Source organism: Pogona vitticeps, chromosome 3 (assembly GCF_051106095.1).
Source record: "Pogona vitticeps strain Pit_001003342236 chromosome 3, PviZW2.1, whole genome shotgun sequence".
NCBI classification, from domain to species: Eukaryota; Metazoa; Chordata; class Lepidosauria; order Squamata; family Agamidae; genus Pogona; species Pogona vitticeps.
In genome coordinates this window covers 94,368,764-94,392,500 of record NC_135785.1, presented here as the reverse complement: position 1 = coordinate 94,392,500, position 23,737 = coordinate 94,368,764, and the positions used below count along the sequence as shown (strand labels likewise).

The window sequence follows — 23,737 nt, the reverse complement described above, 5'->3', positions numbered from 1 at the left end:
CAAGGCTGAACTCTCAATAGAGCAAAAATGAGTAAACTGAGGCTATCCTATAATGCACATATAATAATACAGAACTGACAGAAAAGACAATATTGCTGGGAAAATTAGGAGGAGGGAGGGGAACAGTAGGAAGAGAGAACGATTTAACAGAAGATGCTGTTATTTTTCAAGATCTGAGCAGAACTGTTAATGAAATGACATTCTAAAGGTCATTAACTCATATAGTCACCACACATCAGAAGTGATTTGATGGCACATAACACCTTTGGAGTTTTTTTTTCTTAATTACCAGACAACGGTATAGTGATAAGACAATTGGAGATTGAAACTATGACAGGATATAGGCACCAAAGCTCTGCTAACATCAAGTAGAACCATCCCTAGCACACAGCTGAAATAAGTGAGCTTCTGAATATTTTGTTCTCTATTCTTTTTTAAATACCTTTTAAAATATTTTGAGAATTAGACACAGAATCCCTTTTCTAGCACCTATGCCTATTTGGCCAGGAAAGAGTTAAAAAGTTCTCCTCCTGCGAGTCAGCTAATTGTGCAAGAAGTTCAGATTGCCTCAAAGCTGGGGCTGATTTCTCCTTTGAAAACTTGGGTGAGGAGCCTGGTTTCATAAGTCCAATTTTAATATATGTGGGGGATAGCTATTGTGATTTTTCTCTCATTAATATTTATTTTTTAAGTTACTATTTTTGTTTAACTTAATTTAATTATTATTAAGTTTGGTACTGCTAGTTTATATGTTTTTTATTGATGTACTTACTTTAGCTTTTTATTGTACTATCCTTTTTTTGTATATTTGAATTAAGTTATTAGTTTTTTCTTTCCCCTTTTCTTTTTATTTCTCTTCTCATCATGGAATGGGGTGCCTGCCCTCCCAGCGAGGGGCCACAAAACATCACCGTGATTACGGGTAGAGGGCGATATGGCGTTGGCTCCGTCCCTACTCGTGTCAGAAGAACTATGAACAGATGTTTACAGGCTGTTCCTTGTTCTGAGACGGAGACCAACCCCCAATATCGAGGTAGCCAGACCAGCCGGCCCTCTACTCTACGCCTGGTGTTGTTGAACGCCAGGTCTGTATCTAATAAAACCCAACTGATTTATGATCTTATCTTGGAGGAAGATGCAGACCTGGCCTGCATAATGGAAACATGGATTGGCGGAGAGGGGGGTCCCCCCCTAGCTCTTATTTGTCCGCCTGGTTATGCTGTCCAACACCAGGGTAGACTGGAGGGATGGGGATGGGGAGTAGCCATCCTCTATAAGTCCACCTTGGAGGTAGTTAGACGCTCCTCGGTGGTAAAGCCGGGTCTTGAGGCTCTCCACGTGTGGATTGGGGCCAGGGACGGTATTGGGATCTTGCTGGGTTACCGTGCTCCCCGCGACCCAGCCATTTCCCTACCGGAGCTGGTGGACTTTGTCTTCGCGGCACTGCTGGGTTCCCCGAGGCTACTAGTCCTGGGGGACTTCAACATGCATGCGGGGGCAGAAACGTCCGGACCAGCTCTTGAGTTCTTGGAGACCATGGCCTTCTTGAACATGTCCCAGCATGTCAACGGCCCTACACACGTGGGCAGCCACAGATTAGACCTGGTCTTTTCCACCAATGGGAGTGAGAGTGGTCCGATGGTGACTGACCTCGAGTCGGTCCCCTTGTCATGGTCGGATCACCACCTAATAAAGTGTACCATCAAGATGGCTCTCCCCCCTCGCAGGGAGCAGGGACCTATTGTTATGGTCCGCCCTCGAAGGCTACTTGATCCGATTGGATTCCAGGATGCCATGAGAGGGGTTACAGCTGACCTGGCTGGCGCTCCTGTCGAGGTTCTGGTCAACGCCTGGTTCAGAGCCGCGGCTAGTGCCGTAGACACGATCGTGCCTAAACGCCCTCTCAGCCGCAGAGATCGCCCGGCACCCTGGTTTAACCAGGATCTCCGGACGTCGAAGCGGGTCAGGAGACGGCTAGAGCGCAAATGGAGAAAGGACCCGAAGGTTTTTAATCGCATAGATGTTAAGGTCGCTACTAACCTTTACCAGGCCAAGGTAAAGGCTGCCAGTCGAACATACCTCGCTAACCGGATAAGCGAGGTGTCTAATCAGCAGGCGGAATTATTCCGTATAGTACGTGACCTATCCAGAATTGGCCCGGGTGATAGGCCTCCCCCTAGTTTTACACCGGACCAATTTGCAGCATTTTTTAAATCTAAAGTGGAGGCCATCCGCTGGGACCTCTCCCCTTTTTTGAATACAGTGAGTCGAGCTGAGATGTCCAGCGCTCCGTCTTGTCCGGTGATTTTTGACTCCTTTCAGCCTGTTTCGCCCGACACTGTGGCCAGGACGCTTGATCGCTGCCGTGCCTCCACCTCCTCTTTGGACCCTTGCCCGGCCTGGCTAATCAAGGCAGCCAGGCCTTCAACAATGGAATGGGCTACTGTAATAATTAATGGGTCTTTCCTTGAGGGCAGATTTTCCTCTGCCCTCAAGGATACACTCATTAGGCCCATAAGAAAGAAACCTAGTTTGGCGGCGAACGAAATTGGCAATTATAGGCCCGTCGCCAATGTTTCTTTCTTAAGCAAGGTAGTCGAGAGGGTGGTGGCCGATCAGCTTCAGACATTCCTGGATGACAGAGATGCCCTGGATCCATTCCAATCGGGCTTCAGGCCGTGCCATGGAACAGAGATGGCATTGGTCGCCCTGTGTGATGACCTGTTGAGGGAGGCCGACAGAGGCAAAATGTCTCTGCTGGTCCTCCTCGATATCTCAGCGGCCTTCGATACCATTGACCACGGTATCCTCCTGGGGAGGCTCACCAAGTTGGGAATAGGTGGCCGGGCATTTGCCTGGCTCCGTTCCTTCTTGGAGGACCATCCCCAGAGAGTACAGCTTGGGGAGGATGTCTCGGCCCCGTGGAGCCTCAATTGTGGGGTTCCACAGGGGTTGATCATCTCCCCAATGCTGTTTAACATCTATATGAGGCCACTGGGGGGGGTCATCAGGGGGTGTGGAGCCCTGTGCCATCAATATGCGGATGACACACAGCTCTACATCTCCTTTTCTCCAACTACAGGGGATGCCATGCTGTCCCTTCAGCGCTGCCTGGAGACCGTTCGGGAATGGATGCAGGAGAATGGGCTAAGGCTGAACCCGGACAAGACGGAGGTACTGAGGGTGGGCGCTCCCACAGTTGGGGATTTGGGAAACTCCCTCATTTTGGGGGGAGCGACCCTGCCTGCCAGGGATGGGGTTCGCAGCTTGGGGATTCATCTGGACCCGGCGCTCACTATGGAAACCCAGGTGGCTTCCGTGGTCCGCACCGCATTTTTCCATCTTCGGCGGATAGCCCAGCTGTGACCCTACCTTGATGTGGGGGCTCTCAACACTTTGGTACATGCGCTTGTAATCTCAAGATTAGACCACTGCAATGCGCTCTATGTGGGGCTACCTTTGAGGCTGCTGCGGAAACTACAGGTGGTGCAGAATGCTGCGGCCAGACTACTCAGTGGAGTGAGAAGATACCAACATATCTCGCCCACTCTGGCCGCATTGCATTGGCTGCCCATCCGATTCTGCATCGACTTCAAAGTGTTGATGCTTACTTATAAAGCCCTAAACGGTTTAGGACCTCAATATTTGGTGGAACGCCTTCTCCCACCTAGATCTACCCGTGTCACCCGTGCGAGCCAGGAGGTGAGGCTGAGGAGCCTGACGCTGAGAGAGGCCAGGAAGGAAAAGACCAGAAATCGGGCCTTCTCGGTGGTGGCTCCTCGCCTCTGGAACAACTTACCTCCTGAGATTCGCGCGGCTCCCTCGCTGGGCATTTTTAAGAAACAATTGAAAACACTGATGTATAGGCAGGCTTTCCCAACAGATAATCCCTGACGATTTTTCTTTTATATTCTTTGATTTCTATTTTTTCTATTTGTAATGTTTTCAATAATTTTATTGTTGCTCCGATTGTAAGCCGCCTGGAGTGGTCTAGTATGACCAGATAGGTGGGATAGAAAATAAATAAATAAATAAATAAATAAATAAATAAATAAATAAATAAATAAATAAATAAAAATAAATAAATAAATTTTGAGGGAATTCTTACTGAAAACGTTCAGGGCTTGGACTATTACAACTTCTTTGTGCTTTTGCAATGCAGAAATACTTTGAATATGTTTAACACAATTGTATGCTAATTCCCTAGAGATACTGGCAAAATGTCCCTTTCTGGAGGACTGTCAATCCATTGTCACTAAGCCTTGTGACACAGTAATTAAACTGCAGTACTGCAGTCAAGACTCTGCTTACAGCCTGAGTTCAATCCTGACTGGTTCAGGTACCTGGCTCCAAAATGATCAGTTTCCCATTCTTTCAAAATCAGTAAACTGAGTACCCAGTTCACTGGGGGCAGGGGGCAATGTGTAGCTTGCATAATTAAATTGTAAATTGTAAACTGCCCTGGGAGTGCTTTGTGCTATGGGGTGGCATATAAGGAAAACACTCTGCACTTTTTATATCGCACTACTTTCTTTAAAGCAAGCCTGATTTTTTGACTCTTCAAAGAAAACTTGTGTTTGATTATTTCTGTGACAACAATGTTTCTATTTTGAACACTCTTGCTGGTAAGCCTGTTCCATACATGCTCAGTTTATAATAAAGTCACTGTTTTACCCTGCTGAAAGGGTTTCTTTGAGGATCAGTATTTTAGTCCTTGCAGTGTGGATTCCTTACAAATAAAAAAAGCGATTGGAGACAAACATTATCTTTCAAGATAAGCAAGATTGGTCTTTTCAGTTTATTAGATCTTTTTAAAAACAGGGAACATTTAAGGTTTCTGCATGGGGGGCAGATTTACTTTTTAAAAAACGTAATTCAGAAACCCTTTCCCCAAACTTCTGTATATATTGCACAGATTGTCTGCTACATCTGTGCCCAGTTTAGTGCTAATCTGAAGTCCAATTTCAAGGTTACAATTTTTTGTTTGGTCTTCCCCCATTTTTAGAATTGCCTTGTAGAATGTTGATTTGCTGTGCTTCACAATGACATCATTGCACTCTAGAGCAGTGATAATATAAGAAAAATCTTTAATATCTCTATCTTGTGTCTCAGTGGGTCCCATTTTAGCTACATAGCTGGCAGGGCTCACCACCTAATTTTGCTACTGGAGAAAACAGTAGTACACACTCTTTAAATAATTATTCATTGCTCAAACCCGTATCTTAATGGTACATTTTTCATATTTCGGAAGGATTAAAAACAAACACAAAGCAAAAGCTTAATTAATTAGCCTTCCAGAATCCTGGAATGGTATGTTTAATGCTTTCTGAAGCATCACTTGTTTTAAGATTGATGAAAGGCTGCTGAGGTCATCTTTGTAACTATAAAACCATCTGCAAACTCTCCTGGGCTAGGACCTGCTGCAGAGTAATTTTACGTGAGCAGGTGCTCATTGTGAGTATTCTTTTTTTTCCTGCTGAAATTGTTACTTTATCAGGGATATTTCTGGCCAATTACCAGAGGGCTCTCGCTGGCTCTTATTAGTGAGTATTTTCATTCCGTCACTTGGTTTAAAAAGTGCTTAATGCATAGAGTCTTTTAAGTAGGTCCTCAACAGGAGACTTAAAGTACCTCAGCACTAAGAGACAGAGACCCATACTAGATATTAGATATAAATGGTTCCAATATGACCCAACAGCACATTTTAAAAACAGATTTTGGCGGAGCAAATAGCGTTGGAGAAGCAGCTGGGATGGGAGTATTGTCCACATCCTGGCCTGAGATGTTTCATGTCCAAAACATTTTTTTCCCTGAGGCAAATAATGAAATCATGCCCCTGCACATTCCAAGTACAAAAGCTGACTGTAAGTATAGTTAAACTGGTGTTCAAGAGTGATGGTGGGACAGCATCCTTCACCTCACCTGAAGGCAACAGGACAGCTGTTGGGGGGGGGAGCTGCAGTACAAACCACAGGCCACATGGCTTTCTTCTACACACACTCTTGCAGCTGCCCTTCAGATTTCCCTTCATGAGGAGACCACTTCATTCTGCCCAGCACTAGAGCTGGCCCTGTTCCAAATCAACTTCCATCAGCCTTTCTTTTACCAAGGCCTTTAAGATTCTGATCCATGCCATTATTTCAGACAACGTAAGAACGATAAAGCAGTCTCTTCACATCCTAGACTATTGAAGGATAGCTGTGATGCTAGAGTATTGTGGAACTGTAACACTCAGATTCAAGATTGACAACATCAGGATGAGTGAGAGATTTTTAAAAGCCCTTTCCTTTATTGTATTGGTTAGATTGGAGGCTGCTTCTATCACTCCTTCCCCAATCCCTTCTTTATTCTGTGGGGAAAGGGGAACTGAACCACTACATGGCTTCTAAAAAGGTAAAGGTTCCCCTTGACATTTTTAGTCCAGTCGTCTCTGACTCTAGGGGGTGCTGCTCATCCCATTTTCAAGCCGTAGAGCCAACTCTTGTCGAAAGACAGTTTCCGTTGTCACGTGGCCAGTGTGACTAGGGAATGTCGTTTTACCTTCCCACCAAGGTGGTACCTATTTATCTACTCGCATTTGCATGCTTTCGAACTGCTAGGTTGGCGAGGAGCTGGGACAAAGCAACGGGAGCTCACTCCGTCGCGTGGATTCGATCTTACGACAGCTGGTCTTCTGACCCTGCAGCACAGAGGCTTCTGCGGTTTAGCCTGCAGCGCCACCACGTCCCATGTTGCATGGCTTCTAATTGACCTCAAATTGTTGATTACTCCTGGGAAAGGAACAAATGTGATCTGCAATAAAATGCTGCAGTATAATCTCAACTCTTAAGGGAGGTGGGCAAAGTGCAGCCTTCTCTCCTAGTGCTAAAAGAAGTGTGGGTAGCTGTAAATGGACCCAAATGTCCAATCACACTCCCATAAGCTCCCAAGAAGTTCTCTACGAAGGCTGTTTAGTCCACTGTTTGGAGAGCTGCAGGGATGGGCTAGTGTGCTCTCAAAGATGGCAATCAGATGACATCTTTGCTAGAGTGCATCAGCCTCTCTTCAGACCATTCTTACCTGCACCTTCTGGACCTTCTGAAGGGGCTGTTACTTTTATGGTGCTTACAGGATTGCTCTTGTTTGCATTGACTCCAGCAAATGTGATCACTAGAAAGTTATGACTTCCTCTTTCAGTTTGCCAGTATAATGAAGTAGCTTAAAAAGCAAGCCACCTCAGGATATTGACAAATCAATTCGTTCCCTGCTTTCCAGAGGGCAAGGAAAACAGGGCAGGGGGAGGTTGGTTATTTTACTGTATGTAAGCTATTGCTGATGTGTTACATCATTCATTTTAAAAAGTTTTTTTCTTATCTTTTCCTTAAAGAACCGGTTGATGAACCACCCTCAGTTGAATCCACAGCGGGGGTTTCTGCTGCAAGCAGTTACTAGACTGTCCCTTTAAGAGAAAGCAAAGCAGAAATTTTAATTTTTTTAATATAACTGATGTAGTGCATCAGCAATAGTCTATATAGAGTCAAAAATATTTATTTTTCTCTTTCCCTGCCCTCTCCCAAATAGAGGAAGTGATTAATTTGCCAATATTCTGAAATGGTTTGCTCAGAAAGCCACTACACAAAACTGGCAGGAGCAACTTCCATGTGAATGGTCAGGCTTTATTAAATTGTTCTAATCCTTTGCTTTGAAAAAGACTGAGTATTTTTTAAGCCAGAAAGACATGGAATATGGCGTCCCCTTAGTTGAATCCACAAGCATCTTGGAAATTTGAGGCAGATTCCGGTTCGTCAACATCCTGCCACTTTTCACCACATAAATAGAATCTGTACAGATCAGTGCTTTTATGTTCTTTGGGACCAACTGAGGACCCTTTAAAAGCATAATAACGTGAGCATGTTGGTTTGTAATATCTCTTAAATACTAAACACAATGCACTGTTTCCTTGAATGTGTTGTCCTCCCATTTCCCCTGGACTATTACTGCTACTGGGGTTTGGAGAGTGTTGTGCTGATCTATCAGTGTAAGAGATGAGTTCAAACTCATGCAGATTCACTTCAGCTTCTGTGGGAGGATCTGCTAGTACGATCTGAGATTATTGTTCTGGGCATGCTAAATCCGGATCATAAATAAATCTTGCCTATTTGGAGATAATCCTTAATATTCCTTCACCTGTTTCCCCTTTATAAAACAAACCACAACAAAACTTAAGCCCCTGAGAAAACTGTCATTGTTGTACACGTTTCCATGTCATTTCTTGGTGAGACCAAGAAACCAGTTTCTTTCTCAGCAATTTCCCCTCATCTGTCGCTAAGCACTTTGCCCTGCCCGTTCCGGAGGCTCAGTCTCTCTGTGACCTCTTGCTGTGTACAGAGTTTCAATTACTGGGTTTCTTTCCATCACTGGCAATTAATGTTACTGATGTAGACAAACCTTCACTTTGATTCAGTCCTCAACTCTGCCAGTTCTGCTTGTTTAGTGAAGGCGACTATTTCCACATGCATATCAAAAACGCAAGAGGTTTTGTATGCAGAACATTGTATGTAGGTCTGTGATTTTTCTTTTACATTATTTCCTAGTATTATTTATTTTACATTTTCCTGTCAGAGTTACAGTTTCTAAGGAGGTAACTATACTGATATTTGCCTCACAGTTTGTTGCAGACTTGGCATGGTTAAATTAAACGTATTTTCCTTCAACTAAACAACATATAGAAGTAAAGAACAGATTTAAGGAACTCGATTTGGTGGACAGAGTGCCTGAAGAACTTTGGATAGAGGCTCGTAACATTGTACAGGAGGCAGCAACAAAAACCATCCCAAAGAAAAGGAAATGCAAGAAAGCAAAGTGGCTGCCCAACGAGGCCTTACAAATAGCAGAAAAGAGAAGGGAAACAAAATGCAAGGGAGATAGGGAAAGTTACAGAAAATTGAATGCAGACTTCCAAAGAATAGCAAGGAGAGACAAGAGGGCCTTCTTAAATGAACAATGCAAAGAAATAGAGGAAAATAACAGAAAAGGAAAAAACAGAGATCTGTTCAGGAAAATTGGAGATAATAAAGGAACATTTTGTGCAAAGATGAACATGATAAAGGACAAAAATGGGAGGGACCTAACAGAAGCAGAAGACATCAAGAAGAGGTGGCAAAAATACACAGAGGAATTATATCAGAAAGATTTGTATATCCAGGACAACCCAGACAATGTAGTTGCTGACCTTGAGCCAGACATCCTGGAGAGTGAAGTCAAGTGGGCCTTAGAAAGCCTGGCGAACAACAAGGCGAGTGGAGGTGATGACATTCCAGTTGAACTATTTAAAATCTTAAAAGATGATGCTCTTAAGGTGCTACATTCAATATGCCAGCAAGTTTGGAAAACTCAGCAGTGGCCAGAGGATTGGAAAAGATCAGTCTACATCCCAATCCCAAAGAAAGGCAGTGCCAAAGAATGCTCCAACTACCATACAATTGCACTCATGTAACACGCTGGCAAGGTTATGCTCAAAATCCTACAAGGTAGGCTTCCGCAGTATGTGGACCGAGAACTCTCAGAAGTACAAGCTGGATTCCGAAGGGGCAGAGGAACTAGAGACCAAATTGCTAACATGCGCTGGATTATGGAGAAAGCCAGAGAGTTCCAGAAAAATATCTACTTCTGCTTCATTGACTATGCAAAAGCCTTTGACTGTGTGGACCACAACAAACTATGGCAAGTCCTTAAAGAAATGGGAGTGCCTGACCACCTTGTCTATCTCCTGAGAAACCTATATGTGGGACAGGAAGCAACAGTTAGAACTGGATATGGAACAACTGATTGGTTCAAAATTGGGAAAGGAGTACAACAAGGCTGTACAGTATATTGTCCCCCAGGCTTATTTAACCTATATGCAGAATACATCATGCGGAAGACTGGACTGGAGAAATCCCAAACCGGAATTAAGATTGCCGGAAGAAATATCAACAACCTCCGACATGCAGATGATACCACTCTGATGGCAGAAAGTGAGGAGGAATTAAAGAACCTTGTAATGAGGGTGAAAGAGGAGAGTGCAAAAAAAATGGCCTGAAACTCAACATCAAAAAAACTAAGATCATGGCCACTGGTCCCATCACCTCCTGGGAAATTGAAAGGGAAGATATGGAGGCAGTGACAGATGTTACTTTCTTGGGCTCCATGATCACTGCAGATGGAGACAGCAGCCACGAAATTAAAAGATGCCTGCTTCTTGGGAGGAAAGCAATGACAAACCTCTACAGCATCTTAAAAAGCAGAGACATCGCCTTGCCAACAAAAGTCCGAATAGTCAAAGCTATGGTTTTTCCTGTTGTGATGTATGGAAGTGAGAGCTGGACCATAAAGAAAGCTGACCGCCAAAGAACTGATGCTTTTGAATTGTGGTGCTGGAGGAGGCTCTTGAGAGTCCTCTGGACTGCGAGAACAAACCTATCCATTTTGAAGGAAATCAACCCTGAGTGCTCAGTGGAAGGACAGATCCTGAAGCTGAGGCTCCAGTACTTTGGCCATGTCATGAGAAGAGAAGACTCCTTGGAAAAGACCTTGATGTTAGGAAAGTGTGAGGGCAAGAGGAGAAGGGGACGACATAGGATGAGATGACTGGACAGTGTCTGTGAAGCAACCAACATGAAATTGACACAACTAGGGGAGACAGTGGAAGATAGGAGGGCCTGGCATGCTCTGGTCCATGGGGTCATGAAGAGTTGGACACGATTAAATGACTAAACGAAATGAAACAACATATAGAGCCAATCACAAGACAGTCTGGCCTTTTTTCTTGGGCGCTTGTGGCTTTTTGCTCAGCCACCAGGAGCTAGGGTTGGGGGATATTTTTTTAAAATCAGTTCCACTTGCATCTTTTATTTCCAGTTTCTGACATGTGTGATTACTTACCTATATTAGTCCAAAGAGGCAGTGGCAGGTATACCCTAATGTAGCACTCACAGAGAGATGTGTTTAAGAAAAAAGATGGCGTAGCGCTGAATTAATATAACAATATGTGAAACTGCAGTTCTCATTTGACATAGCACTGTACTGGAAAACCATAATAAGAAAAATTGAAGGAGAGACAGAAGGAACCCACCTGAAGGAGATGCTCCCACAGCTGGAACATCCAGCTATACTGACACATCTGTAACATATTTGTACGAGTACCTCCCATACTAGTATAGATAGTGAAGTACATTTCTGTTAATATTAGAAGTTTATTATTACACTATTTAAATTATAGGTTGTATTTGCATGATGTACTCTACAGTATTTTCTTCCACATTTGCTATTATTTATTCAATATATTTATCATGTCCCACCTTTTCCCCACATGGAACTTATGCCAATGTTCTGGTTTTCCCAAGCAATCTCCCATTGCCTACATCTTTTTAGCTTTAGCTTTGAACTGGTCCTGCTGTCAGATGACAACCCTAGGCAGTGGAATCTTGATGCTGTCTTTCAAGTGAATGCCACTCGTAAGGCGCATGAAGAATATGCTACCTGAGTAGCACAGACCTGCTTCTACAAAATGAAATGAAACAAAACAAAACTGCATTGGAGGGCATTATGATCCAGCTGCTTTAAAATTGTCCCAGGCCAAATATCTCAGTCAGCTTATTTATGGTATACAACTGGGCCCTTGTTTTACTCCCTTGGATTTTTGAAAGCTATTCTTCAGTTACTCCTGAGTCCCAAATGCAGCTATGCAGCTGGAAGTGGGATACCTGAAGGCTAAAACAAGGTTTGCCTAGTTATCTTTAATTTTTGTCTGAAGCTTCCTCCTGTCCCCAAGAGGCTTAACCCCTCTAATACCACAAGACAATTATCAGTCACTTTGGAAAAAAACTCCATTTGCTTTCATCACTGATTTAGCATAATTTTATTGCTGCTTCTGTAGTATGTGACATAGTGGCCTGCAACCCCTCAGTACTGTACTATGGTGACACTGCTCATGTATGAGGCAAGTCTCAAAGCTGTTCACTTTGGATCTGGGAGTTGTAGCCAATGCCCCTTGACCTTCTCCTCACCAAAGCCAGATAAATCGTGCATTCCATTTGGACCTGTTTAACATTTTATTTAAAAAAATATATGCTGATATTTAAAAATGGTAATGCATTCAAACAGCTCATGGCAACTAATTAGGATGGTTAGGCCAACACTGTAATATTTCATGGGGAATAAAGTTTCACTACTCAGAAAATGAGTGCTTAGATTCTTGCCGCTCTCAGCAACCCGGACCTCATTTTGCCCACGGTTGCATGTTTAATTAGCAGTCTTTCTGTAAGTGTCTGCAATTAGCACTGTGATGATTAATAAAATAACCTCTTTAAGGCTCCATTTAGCCAGCAGAAATGCAAAATCAGGGATAATTAATTCATCATCAATAAATCATGGCCGATTAACTAATCTGTTGATTACAAACACATTTAGACCTCAGACTTCCACCTGAGCTCTGCCACTCATGCTTCTTTTGTCCCCCCCCCCACATCCCACCCCAACGAAACACAAATTGACACAAGGGGGGAAAGGCATTATACCATAATACACAAGCAGGCAAACACACACATGGAAGAATGAAATCTGCATTGAGCAAACACATAGTTCCTGCAGTAGTCAGGAAGACTCAGGATGACATTGCATTAAAAACATTATTTGATGTGGCTGATTATTTTATTCCCCTAGGAAAGAAAGAAGTGGGACGTGGTGGCGCTGTGGGCTAAACCGCAGAAGCCTGTGCTGCAGGGTCAGAAGACCAGCAGTCGTAAGTTCGAATCCACGCGACGGAATGAGCGCCCGTCGCCTGTCCCAGCTCCCGCCAACCTAGCGGTTCGAAAGCATGCAAATACGAGTAGATAAATAGGTACCACCTCGGTGGGAAGGTAAACAGCGTTCCGTGTCTAAATCACACTGGCCATGTGACCACGGAAAGATTGTCTTCGGACAAACGCTGGCTCTATGGCTTGAAGAGCGGGATGAGTGCTGCCCCCTAGAGTCGGACACGACTGGACAAAAATTGTCAAGGGGAACCTTTACCTTTACCTTTACCTAGGAAAGAAAACTGCATTGTCTCTTTGTAAAATCTGGATGGGTGAAGATTAATTGCCTTCTTAATGCCATTACAGGAGACTTACAAGCCTTTTACATACGTAAATTGTGATTTGTGCGCCTGTGGACAGACTTGTTAAGTTTGAGTCCTATATCTCTAAATGTGCCTATTTAGAAACCTGGTGTGTAACCCATGTTCTTCTGAAAATGAACCAAGAGTTTTTGCTTCCCGTGTGTGTTCATCAGACCAAAACAAGCAACAGCCAAGATGTCTATAAGATGCCATTCGAGTATTGCACAGAAGGCTGCCTTCTTATGAACACACCCAAGCCCAGCCAAACTCAAAGATTAAAAACAAAAGTCTGGTGGTCTGATTAGACCAAACAGGGCTAATACTACTAGAAATGAAAAGTGACCAATTAAAATAACACAAATAGCACAATTGCTAGCTATCATGCTTTAAGGTTGTCCCACCATAACCTAGCATCTTCCAGAAATGTTGTTCCACAAATCTTATCCACCTCACCCAGCAATTGGGATTTTTATTTGTAGTATTATATAAAATCTGCTGCTGGCTCTTTCAGAATTTTTTTTAGAATCATGTCCAAAGAATGTAGGTACCACAGCAAACTCCTCCCTGGCCTTGTCTGACCACTAACTCAGAGAAGCTTCTTGAAAGCTGTAGACCATGTGGTTGAACTCTCCAAAACTATAGGTGATATATCTTCATTTCATTACTACTTCTAATGGCAGCCTCAGTGGAATAATTCTTTCCCATTTTTAAGGAATGGTCTTGCCCTCCTTTCATATTAATTTATCTATTTGAAACCCTCTATCTATGGAAGCTGGGATTTAAAGAGCCATAATTATATTGGAAGAGAGTTAGTGTGGCACTGAAATATGCAGCCATTTGATAGTCTTACCGTACAAGCAACAAAAGAATATTAGAAATGGATCCAGACCAGGCCTGATGGAAATGAGCCTTTCCTAGGCCAAAACATTTGTTGAAGAACAATTACCTACCAGAAAAAATTTACTTTTTTGAGTTACAACTAATTGCGCTTGCTAGGAATTCAGGGACTGAAATTCTGTTCCGTAGTGTAGTAAGTCACACTAGAATAAGTCCATTTAAATTGATGGAATTTATAGAGAAGAAGTTTGATTCATCTGAAATATGCTGTGGGAGGAGTACCTGTACTCCCTGAAAGGTGAAAAAGTGGGTCCGAGAGCAAACAAACCCTGAGCTATCTCTGGAGGCAAAAATGATGAAACTGAAGCTGTCATCTTATGGTCAGATCATGAGAAGGTAAGGTACTTTGGAAAAGAAAATAATAGTGGGAAAAGTTGAAGGAAGCAGGAAAAGACAAGGACCAGATACATGATAGATTGACTCCCTAAAGGAACCACTTGAGTTTACAAATGCTGAGCAGGGCTGTTGAAGACAGGACATTTTTGGAGATGGCTCATTCATAGGATTGCCGTAGGTCAGAGGCAATGCGAAAGCATGTAAAATGGAGAAGTTGACTCACCAGTCAATGGGTTCGATGGGTCTATTTTAATGCAACTTACTACACTAAGCAACAGGATCTCAGCCAGGGGGTAAAGTCCAGAAAAGTAATTTTTCCAAACTCTGCTCAAGAATATGGGTCCTGGTTCTTGACTTGAATTTTCAGAGGATTCTGCAACTCTCCCTCCTTGTACAAGGCCATCAGAATTCAAAACTGGATATTTATTGGAAAGGCTATGAAACCTTCAGACTTAGGCTAGGATTAAGCAAGTATAACACAACTTTAGAATTTTTTTACTATTTTATTAAAATACTTCTAACCCATCCTCTGCAACAGATCTCGGGGTGCAATATAATCAGTGAGGTTAATTTTAAAACAAACTAAAATAATGCAAACAATTTAATAATTTACTTTAAGCAAAATAAAACCTGCTACAGATCAAAACTACCACTGTGAACAACATATTAACATCCAGCACAATTTCTCTAAAATATTGTCATATGATTTCCATACAGTATTCCTGCCAGCAGTCTAACTGCCACATTAGGAGGTGTTTCCAATGGGAGGCCCATGTAGAGCACACCACAATAAAACAAAGTTACGAGGACATGAACTACTATGGCCAGATTATCCCTGTCCAGAATTTGCCATAGCTAGCAGGTCAAAGTTGTCCAAAGCACACTAATATGTCCTTTCTGGTGACAAAGGTGAATCAAGAACTATTCCTTAGTGCACACCTGTATCCTGGGTGGAGGGGGAGGAATTCAACCCCATTCAGAACTGGTGGCTCAACCAATTCTGGGACGTGAGATTCTCAGGATCTCCATATATATTGATTTTATCAGGATTTTGCTACAGTTCATTGGTCCTCATTCAGCCATTAGAGGACAGACATACTGGTCTAGTGTCTGGGCAACCTCAACCAAATATGATGCCGAGGGACAGAGCTGTAGCTCCTAATGATGACCTCCATTAAACAGCACTGGAGGAAGAACAGGGCACTTTAGCACCTCACTGATTAATATCTTAGTAGTGTTTGCTTTTACTGTGTGAGTTTTGTTTCTGATTGAAGTTTAGCCAGCTGTCCAATGTACTGTACTTGCAAAAGGACAGAAGCTGTTATTACCCGCCCGAAGCTGTCAGGGTGGGATAGGACAGTAAGGCAAGTATTATGAATATATAAATCCATTTACATAATTAAGGGTGCAATTAGATGGCTGCAAAGGCAAGCATTTGATCACATCAGAAAGCGTTGCTTAAATGACCCCTCTATTTGCTGAGAAATTACACCAAATAACCCCCCCCCAAAGTAGTAGCCCTACACTTAGACCAAATAGGTCTGTCTGGGGCATAAATCAGGGTTGGGCTGGAGAGCTTCATGCCCAGAAACAGATGGTACTGACCACAAAGAGCCCAAGTTGCAATCCATGTGTCCCCATGGAACACACCTTAAGTTACCAAATTATGCATATCTTGACTTCCTAATTAAGTAGCAATGTTCTTCTAAATAAAAGAAACATTCACATCAGTAAGAATCATAAAAAAAAGCTTGTCCTAATTTTCTTTAGATAGTCAGAAAGCCCTTTAACACAATGGCTGTTTGGCCACTCAGGTCTAATCTTCCATCATCCCGGAGCAAAATCTTCAGTCTTCCGCCCCGAGCAGAACACTGAAATGCTAAAGAAAGAGATGAGCAGGATAGTTATCTTTCTCGTTCATGTTTTAAAATCACCATTGAATTTTATCAACACCACTGAGAAGCAGATGAAGAAAGCTACCATAGATCTGCAGCATCACTGAACCCAATCCATATATGATCTGTAATTAAGAATCTAGTTGATTAATTCTTGCAAATGACATTCATTAAGTCTTTCGAACTGTATAGATCTCCCTGTGAGTACGCTTAATGTGAGAAGCTATCACCAGAGGGAGAAGAGACGGGAAACAGATTGTATGTAAGCTATTATGGGAGCCTTTCTAGCAGAGGCAAACCACCAGATTAAAAATGCAATGAAAAAAATACATATATAAGAATTCATACCACACATTTCCTTTTTCCCCAGTTGTTGTGACCAGTAGCTGCTCAAAACTGTGTGTGCAGCTCCTTTGAAGAAAAGGGAAAGATGAAGAAGATGTAGTGGTAATAAACATGTACACAGCATGTTCAAAGCTCATCACAAGCATTATTTCACTAATCATTATACAGTAGTACCACTTTAATGGAAGCTGGCATTATTATCCCCATCAGCAAACTAGCTGCAAAGTAACAAGTGAATAAAGACTAGGAATACTGCAAAAATGTCTAGGAGGTTCAATGAGTCTCCACATCTTCTTTATCCACAACAGTTTACATTTGCTACTGCACCCCCCCAAAAAAATCCTATTAGTGAAGATTGAACTACACAAATGCAGAACAGGTTTTGTGAAACCCTACCCTGCAGTGTCATCCCTCAGTGCAGGAATTTGCCCCCATAGACTGAATTACAGTCACTCCTTACGTGGGAGAAAAGCATGGCTTTCATATAAAAGAACAAATAGTTCTGTGACATCTGAGAACTAACAGATCAATTACAGCATGAGTCTCCAAAGTGAGTTCAACTTTCGATCCCCAAATATCCTTGGACTGCAGCCCCCAGAAATCCGGACCAGCATAGCTAGTGGTGAAGATGCCTGGGAGTTTTAGTCCAAGAACATCTCAGGTCCCAACTACTGCTCCAGTTGTTGAACCATAGTTTCCACCTGCTTTTGGCAGCCTAGCCAGACTGCTAAGAGTTGCAGGCATGCAAGGACACACACCCATGCCCTGGTTTACAGCATGAGCTTTCATAAGCAAAAAAAGCCTGCTTCAACAGATGCCCTGAATACTCTCTTGGACACATATTTAGTGGCTTTTAAAGTGGCACCAGACTCTGTGGGTTTTGTGGAAACAAATCAATATGTCTATTCTTCTGGATTTTTTATGCAATAAAGCATCAAACACGAACACTCCGCTGAATATTTTTGAATCACAATTTTGAATAAAAATAGGGGCCAAACCATGATGCTCATACAGAAACACACCTGTGACAGGATCTTCTGAAACGCCATACCATGGTGCAAAATAACGGGAGAAAAAATCATAGCTTCCTTGTTTCTCGTGGCAGTCTCCCTTAAGTGTGACTATTAAACCTTTTATTTTCCCAGTCTTCTCAGCCAGTAGAAGTTCTTGAGTATTCACTTTCAGTTTCTCCAAATCAGACCTTGAAGTATAATCATTATATGTTAAATGTTAAAATATTGGGAAGGGGGGAAGCGTTCCACACAAATGTAAATTGATGTCTGGAATGTGTCAGTGTGAATGGTGGCAAACTGAAATGCAACAAGGATGACAGGAGACCAGACCCTATTCTCTATGGCATGGCTGAGGAATGGATTGGCCCTCCAAGGTACAGTATTGTCAGACTGAAATTCTCATCATCTCCAGTCAGCATATTGTCAGTTGCGAAGTCTGACTGGAGTGTACTCAAGAACACCTGGTAAACTTCATGTTCTCTATGGAGGTTATTCATAATATTAAAAAAAATCAATAATGGGTTAAGAAAGAAGGACACACAGAAGAGGATGATCTAACACTTTTTTCCCCTGAGCGGCATTAAGTCAGATTTTTCTGTAGTCTCTCAGTGTGGTTTACGGAATGAAAGCACTTTTCAAAAGCAGTTAATATTTATCAAACATTGACAAGCACATGGTAAAGAACACAGCAAATTAATAGCAACAAAATCCCAAGGGAACAACATTCACGCCAGAGTGAAAGCCTGGTAAAATAAAATAGGCTTTATTTTGTTGTTGTTTAGTTGTTAAGTCGTGTCCGACTCTTTGTGACCCCATGGACCAGAGCATGCCAGGCCCTCCAGTCTTTCACTGCCTCCCAGAGTTGGGTTGAATTCATGTTGGTAGCTTTGATGACACTGTCCAACCATCTAATAATAATAATAATAATAATAATAATATAATTTATTGTCATTGTAAGTATATACACAGTATATCATACAACGAAATTCACAGACACCCAGAGACCAGACACATGCACACACATAACATTCCCCAAACACTCCCCACCCACTAGAAATCCCCCACTAAAAATACAAACATCTACACCTCAGTCCAAGTAACACAGTCCAACTAATTATTCACTACTGGTGGTCTTTAAGCTCATTATTAATTGCAATTATAGCTCTAGGATAAAAACTATTTAGAAAACGTGTGGTCCGAGTCTTAATTGTTCTATATCTTCTGCCAGACGGTAACAGTTCAAAAAAGTTATAAGCAGGATGGGAAGAGTCTCTCAGGATGCTGTGTGACTTCCTCAGACAGCGGGATGTGAAGATGTCATCCAGGGTTGGTAGCTGGAGCCCGATGATATTCTGGGCAATTTTAATGGTTCTCTGTAGAGCTTTTTTGTCCGCTACAGAGCTACTCCCAAACCATGCCAGAATGCCATAAGTTAGGACACTCTCATCCTCTGTCATCCCCTTCTCCTCTTACCCTCACACTTTCCCAACATTAGGGTCTTTTCTGGGGAGTCTTCTCCCTGGAACAGTAGGAGACTGTTTCAGTAGGACAGTCTCCTAACGTCTGTAAAGCCATGGGCTTTACAGACAGTAGGAAAGCCTATCATGAGGGAGCCATATAAGGAATTTTCACAGGCTGGGTGCCGCTGCTGAAACTGTTTGTGTCACTGAAAATCATGATTTTCATATTAAGCTATAACTTTGCTAAGAAGAGAAAATCTCCTTTTTTGTTTTGTTCCCTTTTTAAAGTTAGTCTTTCATTTTATATTTTCTGTTTCCACAAATTCTACAAAATCTTATTGAAAACTTGTGGCACAGTGGTTAAACTGCAGTAAAGGCCCTGCTCATGATCTGAGTTCAGTCTTGATGGGTTTAAGTAGCCACCTTGAGGTTGACTCAACTTTCCGTTCTTCCAAGGTTGATAAATTGAGTGCACAGCTTGCTTGGTGGGAGCAACAATGTGTAGCCTGGAGAATTAAATTGCAAACCACCCTGAGACTGCTTTAAGCACTATGGGGCAGTACATAAGAAGCCTATTTGCATACAGAAATGCATACCTTTGATTTATTACATTTCTTCATATGTCACAGCTGTGCACTCAATTTACCAACTTTGAGGCATTAGGTGTTCTGGGATACATTTTTGGAAACGACTTGAGAAACTTTGTGCAGATTTTTAAAATGTGTTTCCCTAAACAGATTTTTGAATCTGTAGTATAATAAGCAGCTTGTTTTCCCCACTTCTTCTCTTTTTCTTTATTGCTCTTTCAGTCAGATTCTACTATTCTGTTCACATGGTTTAAGTAACCCAAGTCTGGTTCCTTAAAGGGTGTTGAATTAGCCCCTACAAACTATGGCCATGATAAAGAAATAGCTAAATCAGAGCAGGATAATATCCAGACAGGTGTGACTTTCTTCTTATGGCTTCTTCAGCATCAAACAGACGGGAGAAGCCACCAAATTAGAAACAGATTAATCTACATATAACCCATTAAAATGTATAAGAAAAACACATGTACCTTTCATAAACATCACTGAGACGGACAAGAAGCTTCTTTGTTTCAGGAGAATAGCGAACATCTTGAACGGCCATCTCACTTGCAGCTATCTGGTGATAAAATAGGACAGAATAAGCCCAAAACAACTCATGTGAATCTTCATACTAACTTCCAGTGCAGTGTTTTCATGACTAACTTCATTCATGCTAACATTCACTTTCTTTTAAAAGAAGCCCTTAGGAGGAGAATATATGATTATAGGGGCCAAATTGGACAACGCTTTAAACACTTAGCTGGCAGCCATATCTTTTAAAATTATTGTTCTTATGTTAGGGTAAAAAAACAGGCAACTTCTGCATATCTACGGGTTATCCCCTGTCACTTTGATCCTTGGACAGCTGTGTCCAAACTTTTGTGGAAAGGGTGCTCGTCAAAGTGTAAAGAAAAGGCACAGACCCTCTGGAAATGTCCCTAAATGGCAAGTTGTGACCTCTGGAGGTGATTGACAGAACAACTTGCCATTTTCTTTTTGGCCAACTGTTTTGGCCAAAAAACAGTTGGCCAAAAATTATAGAATCACAGAATAATGGAGTTGGAAGGGTATGAAGTCCAACCACCTGCTCAATGCAGAAATCCAAAGCATACTTGACAAATGGTTGCCTAACTTTCTCTTGAATGTCTCCAATGTTGGAGCACTCACTACATCCCAGAGGCAATTGGTCTCCTTGTTGTACTGGTCTAACACTTTGGAAGTTTTCCTGATATTCATTTGAATTCTGGTTTCCTATAACTTAAACCCATTATTATGTGTTTGTTCCCTGGGACAATTGAGAATAGATTCTGCCCCCTCCTCTGTATGACAACCATTCAACTATCCCCTCAGTCTTCTTTTCTCATAGCTAATCATGCTCAGTTTTTTCAGTCTTTCCTCATGGGGCTTGGTTTCCAGTCCCTTGACCATCCTTGTTGGCCTCCTCTGAACTTGTTCCAGTTTGTCAGCATCCTTTCCTTAGTTTGGGGGAGTCAACTAATTAACTAAATCAATTAAACTAATTATTTAATTGGTCATCTCTGGCATTAAAAAATGCAGGTGTTGGGGATTAGGCCTCATCCAGATCAGGATCACAAAGGGTGGAAATGAGCAAAGTCCCGTCCCATAGGTTTATTTTACTGTATTTTTTAAAAAAATAACAATTAAAACAATGCAGTGGACAGCTCCCTCTTTAAAACACTGCTTATGTTGATCCTACAAAGGCCCAAGTGAAGCACTATGGACAATCTTTCTACCTGGTCTTGGTTAAAAATAATAAAAACATAAGAACAGGTGCATGTTTAAAAATATTTGCATTTTGAAAAATAAGACAATTATGTTAAATTGAGGGGGAGCGTGTGGCAAATTTAGGGAAAGACAGGTCCACTCTGTGCCCTTTAGCATGTATGTCAGACTTTTTGTAATGTGCTAACTAAACAAGTTTGCCTTTTGGCCAGGGTAGCTAATCTGATATAGTGATACTATTTTGAGTAAAATCCAACCATGATTTGTTCATGTTTTATTTCGTAATATATTCAGGCTGCAGTTTTGTAATCTGAGGTAAAGTGGGCATATAATCCAGTTATACATAAGCCATTATTGCACAAAGAAAGAGGTGGTACATACCAATAGCATTGATACAGAAAGTTATTGACACTGTGCAGTTCTGTGCAGAGTAAGGCCATAAGGTGAATTGGTACAATGTAATACAAAGGTAGCACAAGTTACCTTTACTAACTCTTTCACTTCCTGAAAATCCTGGGTAGAGAAAAGAAAGAAATGATGTACCCTCTTTTCTCCCCTCTTTTTTTCTATAAATGTTGGCAAATAGACCACTTCCATTTTACCTGTGGATGGCTGAAGTAAAGGGGTAAGTCCAAGGTAATGTGGTCTCCTGCTTGTCTGGCTTTTAATTCCCCACTTAGAGTTACGAAGGTTAGAGTAGAATTCACGTTTCCTGTTTTTAAAATTAGAAACATATAACTGTAATATATGCTTCAAAACATCCTCCGTGTCAAACACCCGATAGCAAAATGTTATTACTTTTGATTTGGAATAACACAGCAGCTGAAGCAAGAGTAGCATGACCACAGAGTGGGACTTCGCTAGTTGGTGTAAACCACCTTAATCCGAAACAGGAACCTAAGAAAGAAAGAAAAACATAAGAGTCAGATTTCTAGGTAGCACACAAGTTATTTCTGTTGCTTTGCTGTTGTATCGTGTAAGCTTCAGTCATTTATATATACCGTATACCTGAAGACTTGCCAACATTCCTGGAGATTATATATATAAAGTTGATATTATATATATAATCTCCGGGAATGTTGGCAAGACTTCAGGTCTGAGTCCCAAGTCTGAGCCTTGCTACCAAGCCCCAACTCCTAGTCTGAATCTTTGGTACCAAGTCCGGAGTCCTAAGCCCCAAATCCAATTCCCTATAAAAACCAAACTTTCCCCCCAGAAAACAGAGAAGAGGGTGCGTTCCGAGTCATGAGTCAAATCTGAGTCACTGAAAAACAAATTGAGTCGAGTCCATATCAAGTCAGTGGTGGGACTTAAGTCGGACTTGACAACATGTCATGTGACTCAAGTCTCCATCCCTGCTGACTCCCTGATTTGACTTTAAATAATGGTATCACTTACAACTCTTTTCCACAACAGAGTTGATTTTCCTTGCAAAGCCAGCCAGAAAACATTTAATTCCCTGCAACACTCCCAAGCTCTGTTTTGTAATTGATTATTGGTATGACACTCCCTTGCAAAGATGAAAGGTTGGTAACATGACAGAGACCTGAAGTGGTCAGAATTGTACATCCTCTTTGGGTTTACTGTGGTAAATAATAGTAATTTGTAATTTTGGAAGCACAACACCTGAACCTGAGCTGATGACATTTAGTGTTTTGTGGATGAAACCCTATTGAGTAGCTACGTTTGTATAGCTTGATGTTACACAAGCAGTAACTCTAATTGCACCAATGTGGAAGTGCTATGCACAAGCCACTTTCTCAGGTGCATTGTACAATCGGTTGTAATTAGAACCAAACCACCAATTGTGCAAACTGTGCAAGCCTTATTGCCTGGTCATAATGCCTGTCACATTTATGATGGTGTACATTTGCATAACACAAAGACAAACTAGATCCCAGCCACTGGGTTCCTTTAAACCTCTTATTTCGGTATTATGTAAACTGAGGCAAATTCTAGAAATAAAACAGAAGTTTATTTTCAAAAACAGAGAATGAGAAAAGAAGCTTGGTTGCTCTATTTAAAGGCATAGTACTAAATCATCATCATCTTCGAATTGCAGAGCTGGATGGGACCCAATGGATCATCAAGTCCAGCTCCTGTCACGGAGGCATAGTGGGGGACTGAACTCGCAACCCCTAGCTCTGAAGTCGGATGCCTAAACAACTGAATTGTCTCAGCAGCTTAATTCATGAGAGGTTATATATTCAAAATGTCAAGAAAAACTCCATATATGATTTTAACCAACGCTCTCTAGAAAGTCAGCTCTTGTTCCTTAAGAGGTTATCTACTTTTATAACAACCATCAAGAGTAATCTTCACCTCTTCAGGGACCCTTTCTCAGCCTGAGAAATATGCAAAA

General features: G+C 41.9%; 1 protein-coding gene across 5 annotated transcripts in view; it reads right to left on the bottom strand.

Moving 5' to 3' along the window:
- PBLD (phenazine biosynthesis like protein domain containing) overlaps window positions 1-23,737 on the bottom strand; it is a 55,081-nt gene that overhangs the window by 14,512 nt on the left and 16,832 nt on the right. For 4 of the 5 annotated variants that reach the window (XM_078390884.1, XM_078390885.1, XM_020807981.3 and 1 more), the window contains 7 exons: window positions 22,174-22,272; window positions 21,978-22,087; window positions 21,859-21,888; window positions 20,121-20,209; window positions 17,613-17,791; window positions 16,594-16,656; window positions 16,111-16,229 (listed from right to left, as the gene is read on the bottom strand). In XM_078390884.1, the coding sequence (XP_078247010.1) occupies window positions 16,117-16,229; window positions 16,594-16,656; window positions 17,613-17,791; window positions 20,121-20,209; window positions 21,859-21,888; window positions 21,978-22,087; window positions 22,174-22,272 (683 nt within the window). In that variant the 3' untranslated portion in view covers window positions 16,111-16,116. Of the gene's footprint in view, window positions 1-16,110; window positions 16,230-16,593; window positions 16,657-17,612; window positions 17,792-20,120; window positions 20,210-21,858; window positions 21,889-21,977; window positions 22,088-22,173; window positions 22,273-23,737 lie in introns of those variants that run through there. The other variant, XM_078390888.1, reaches the window with a different exon arrangement.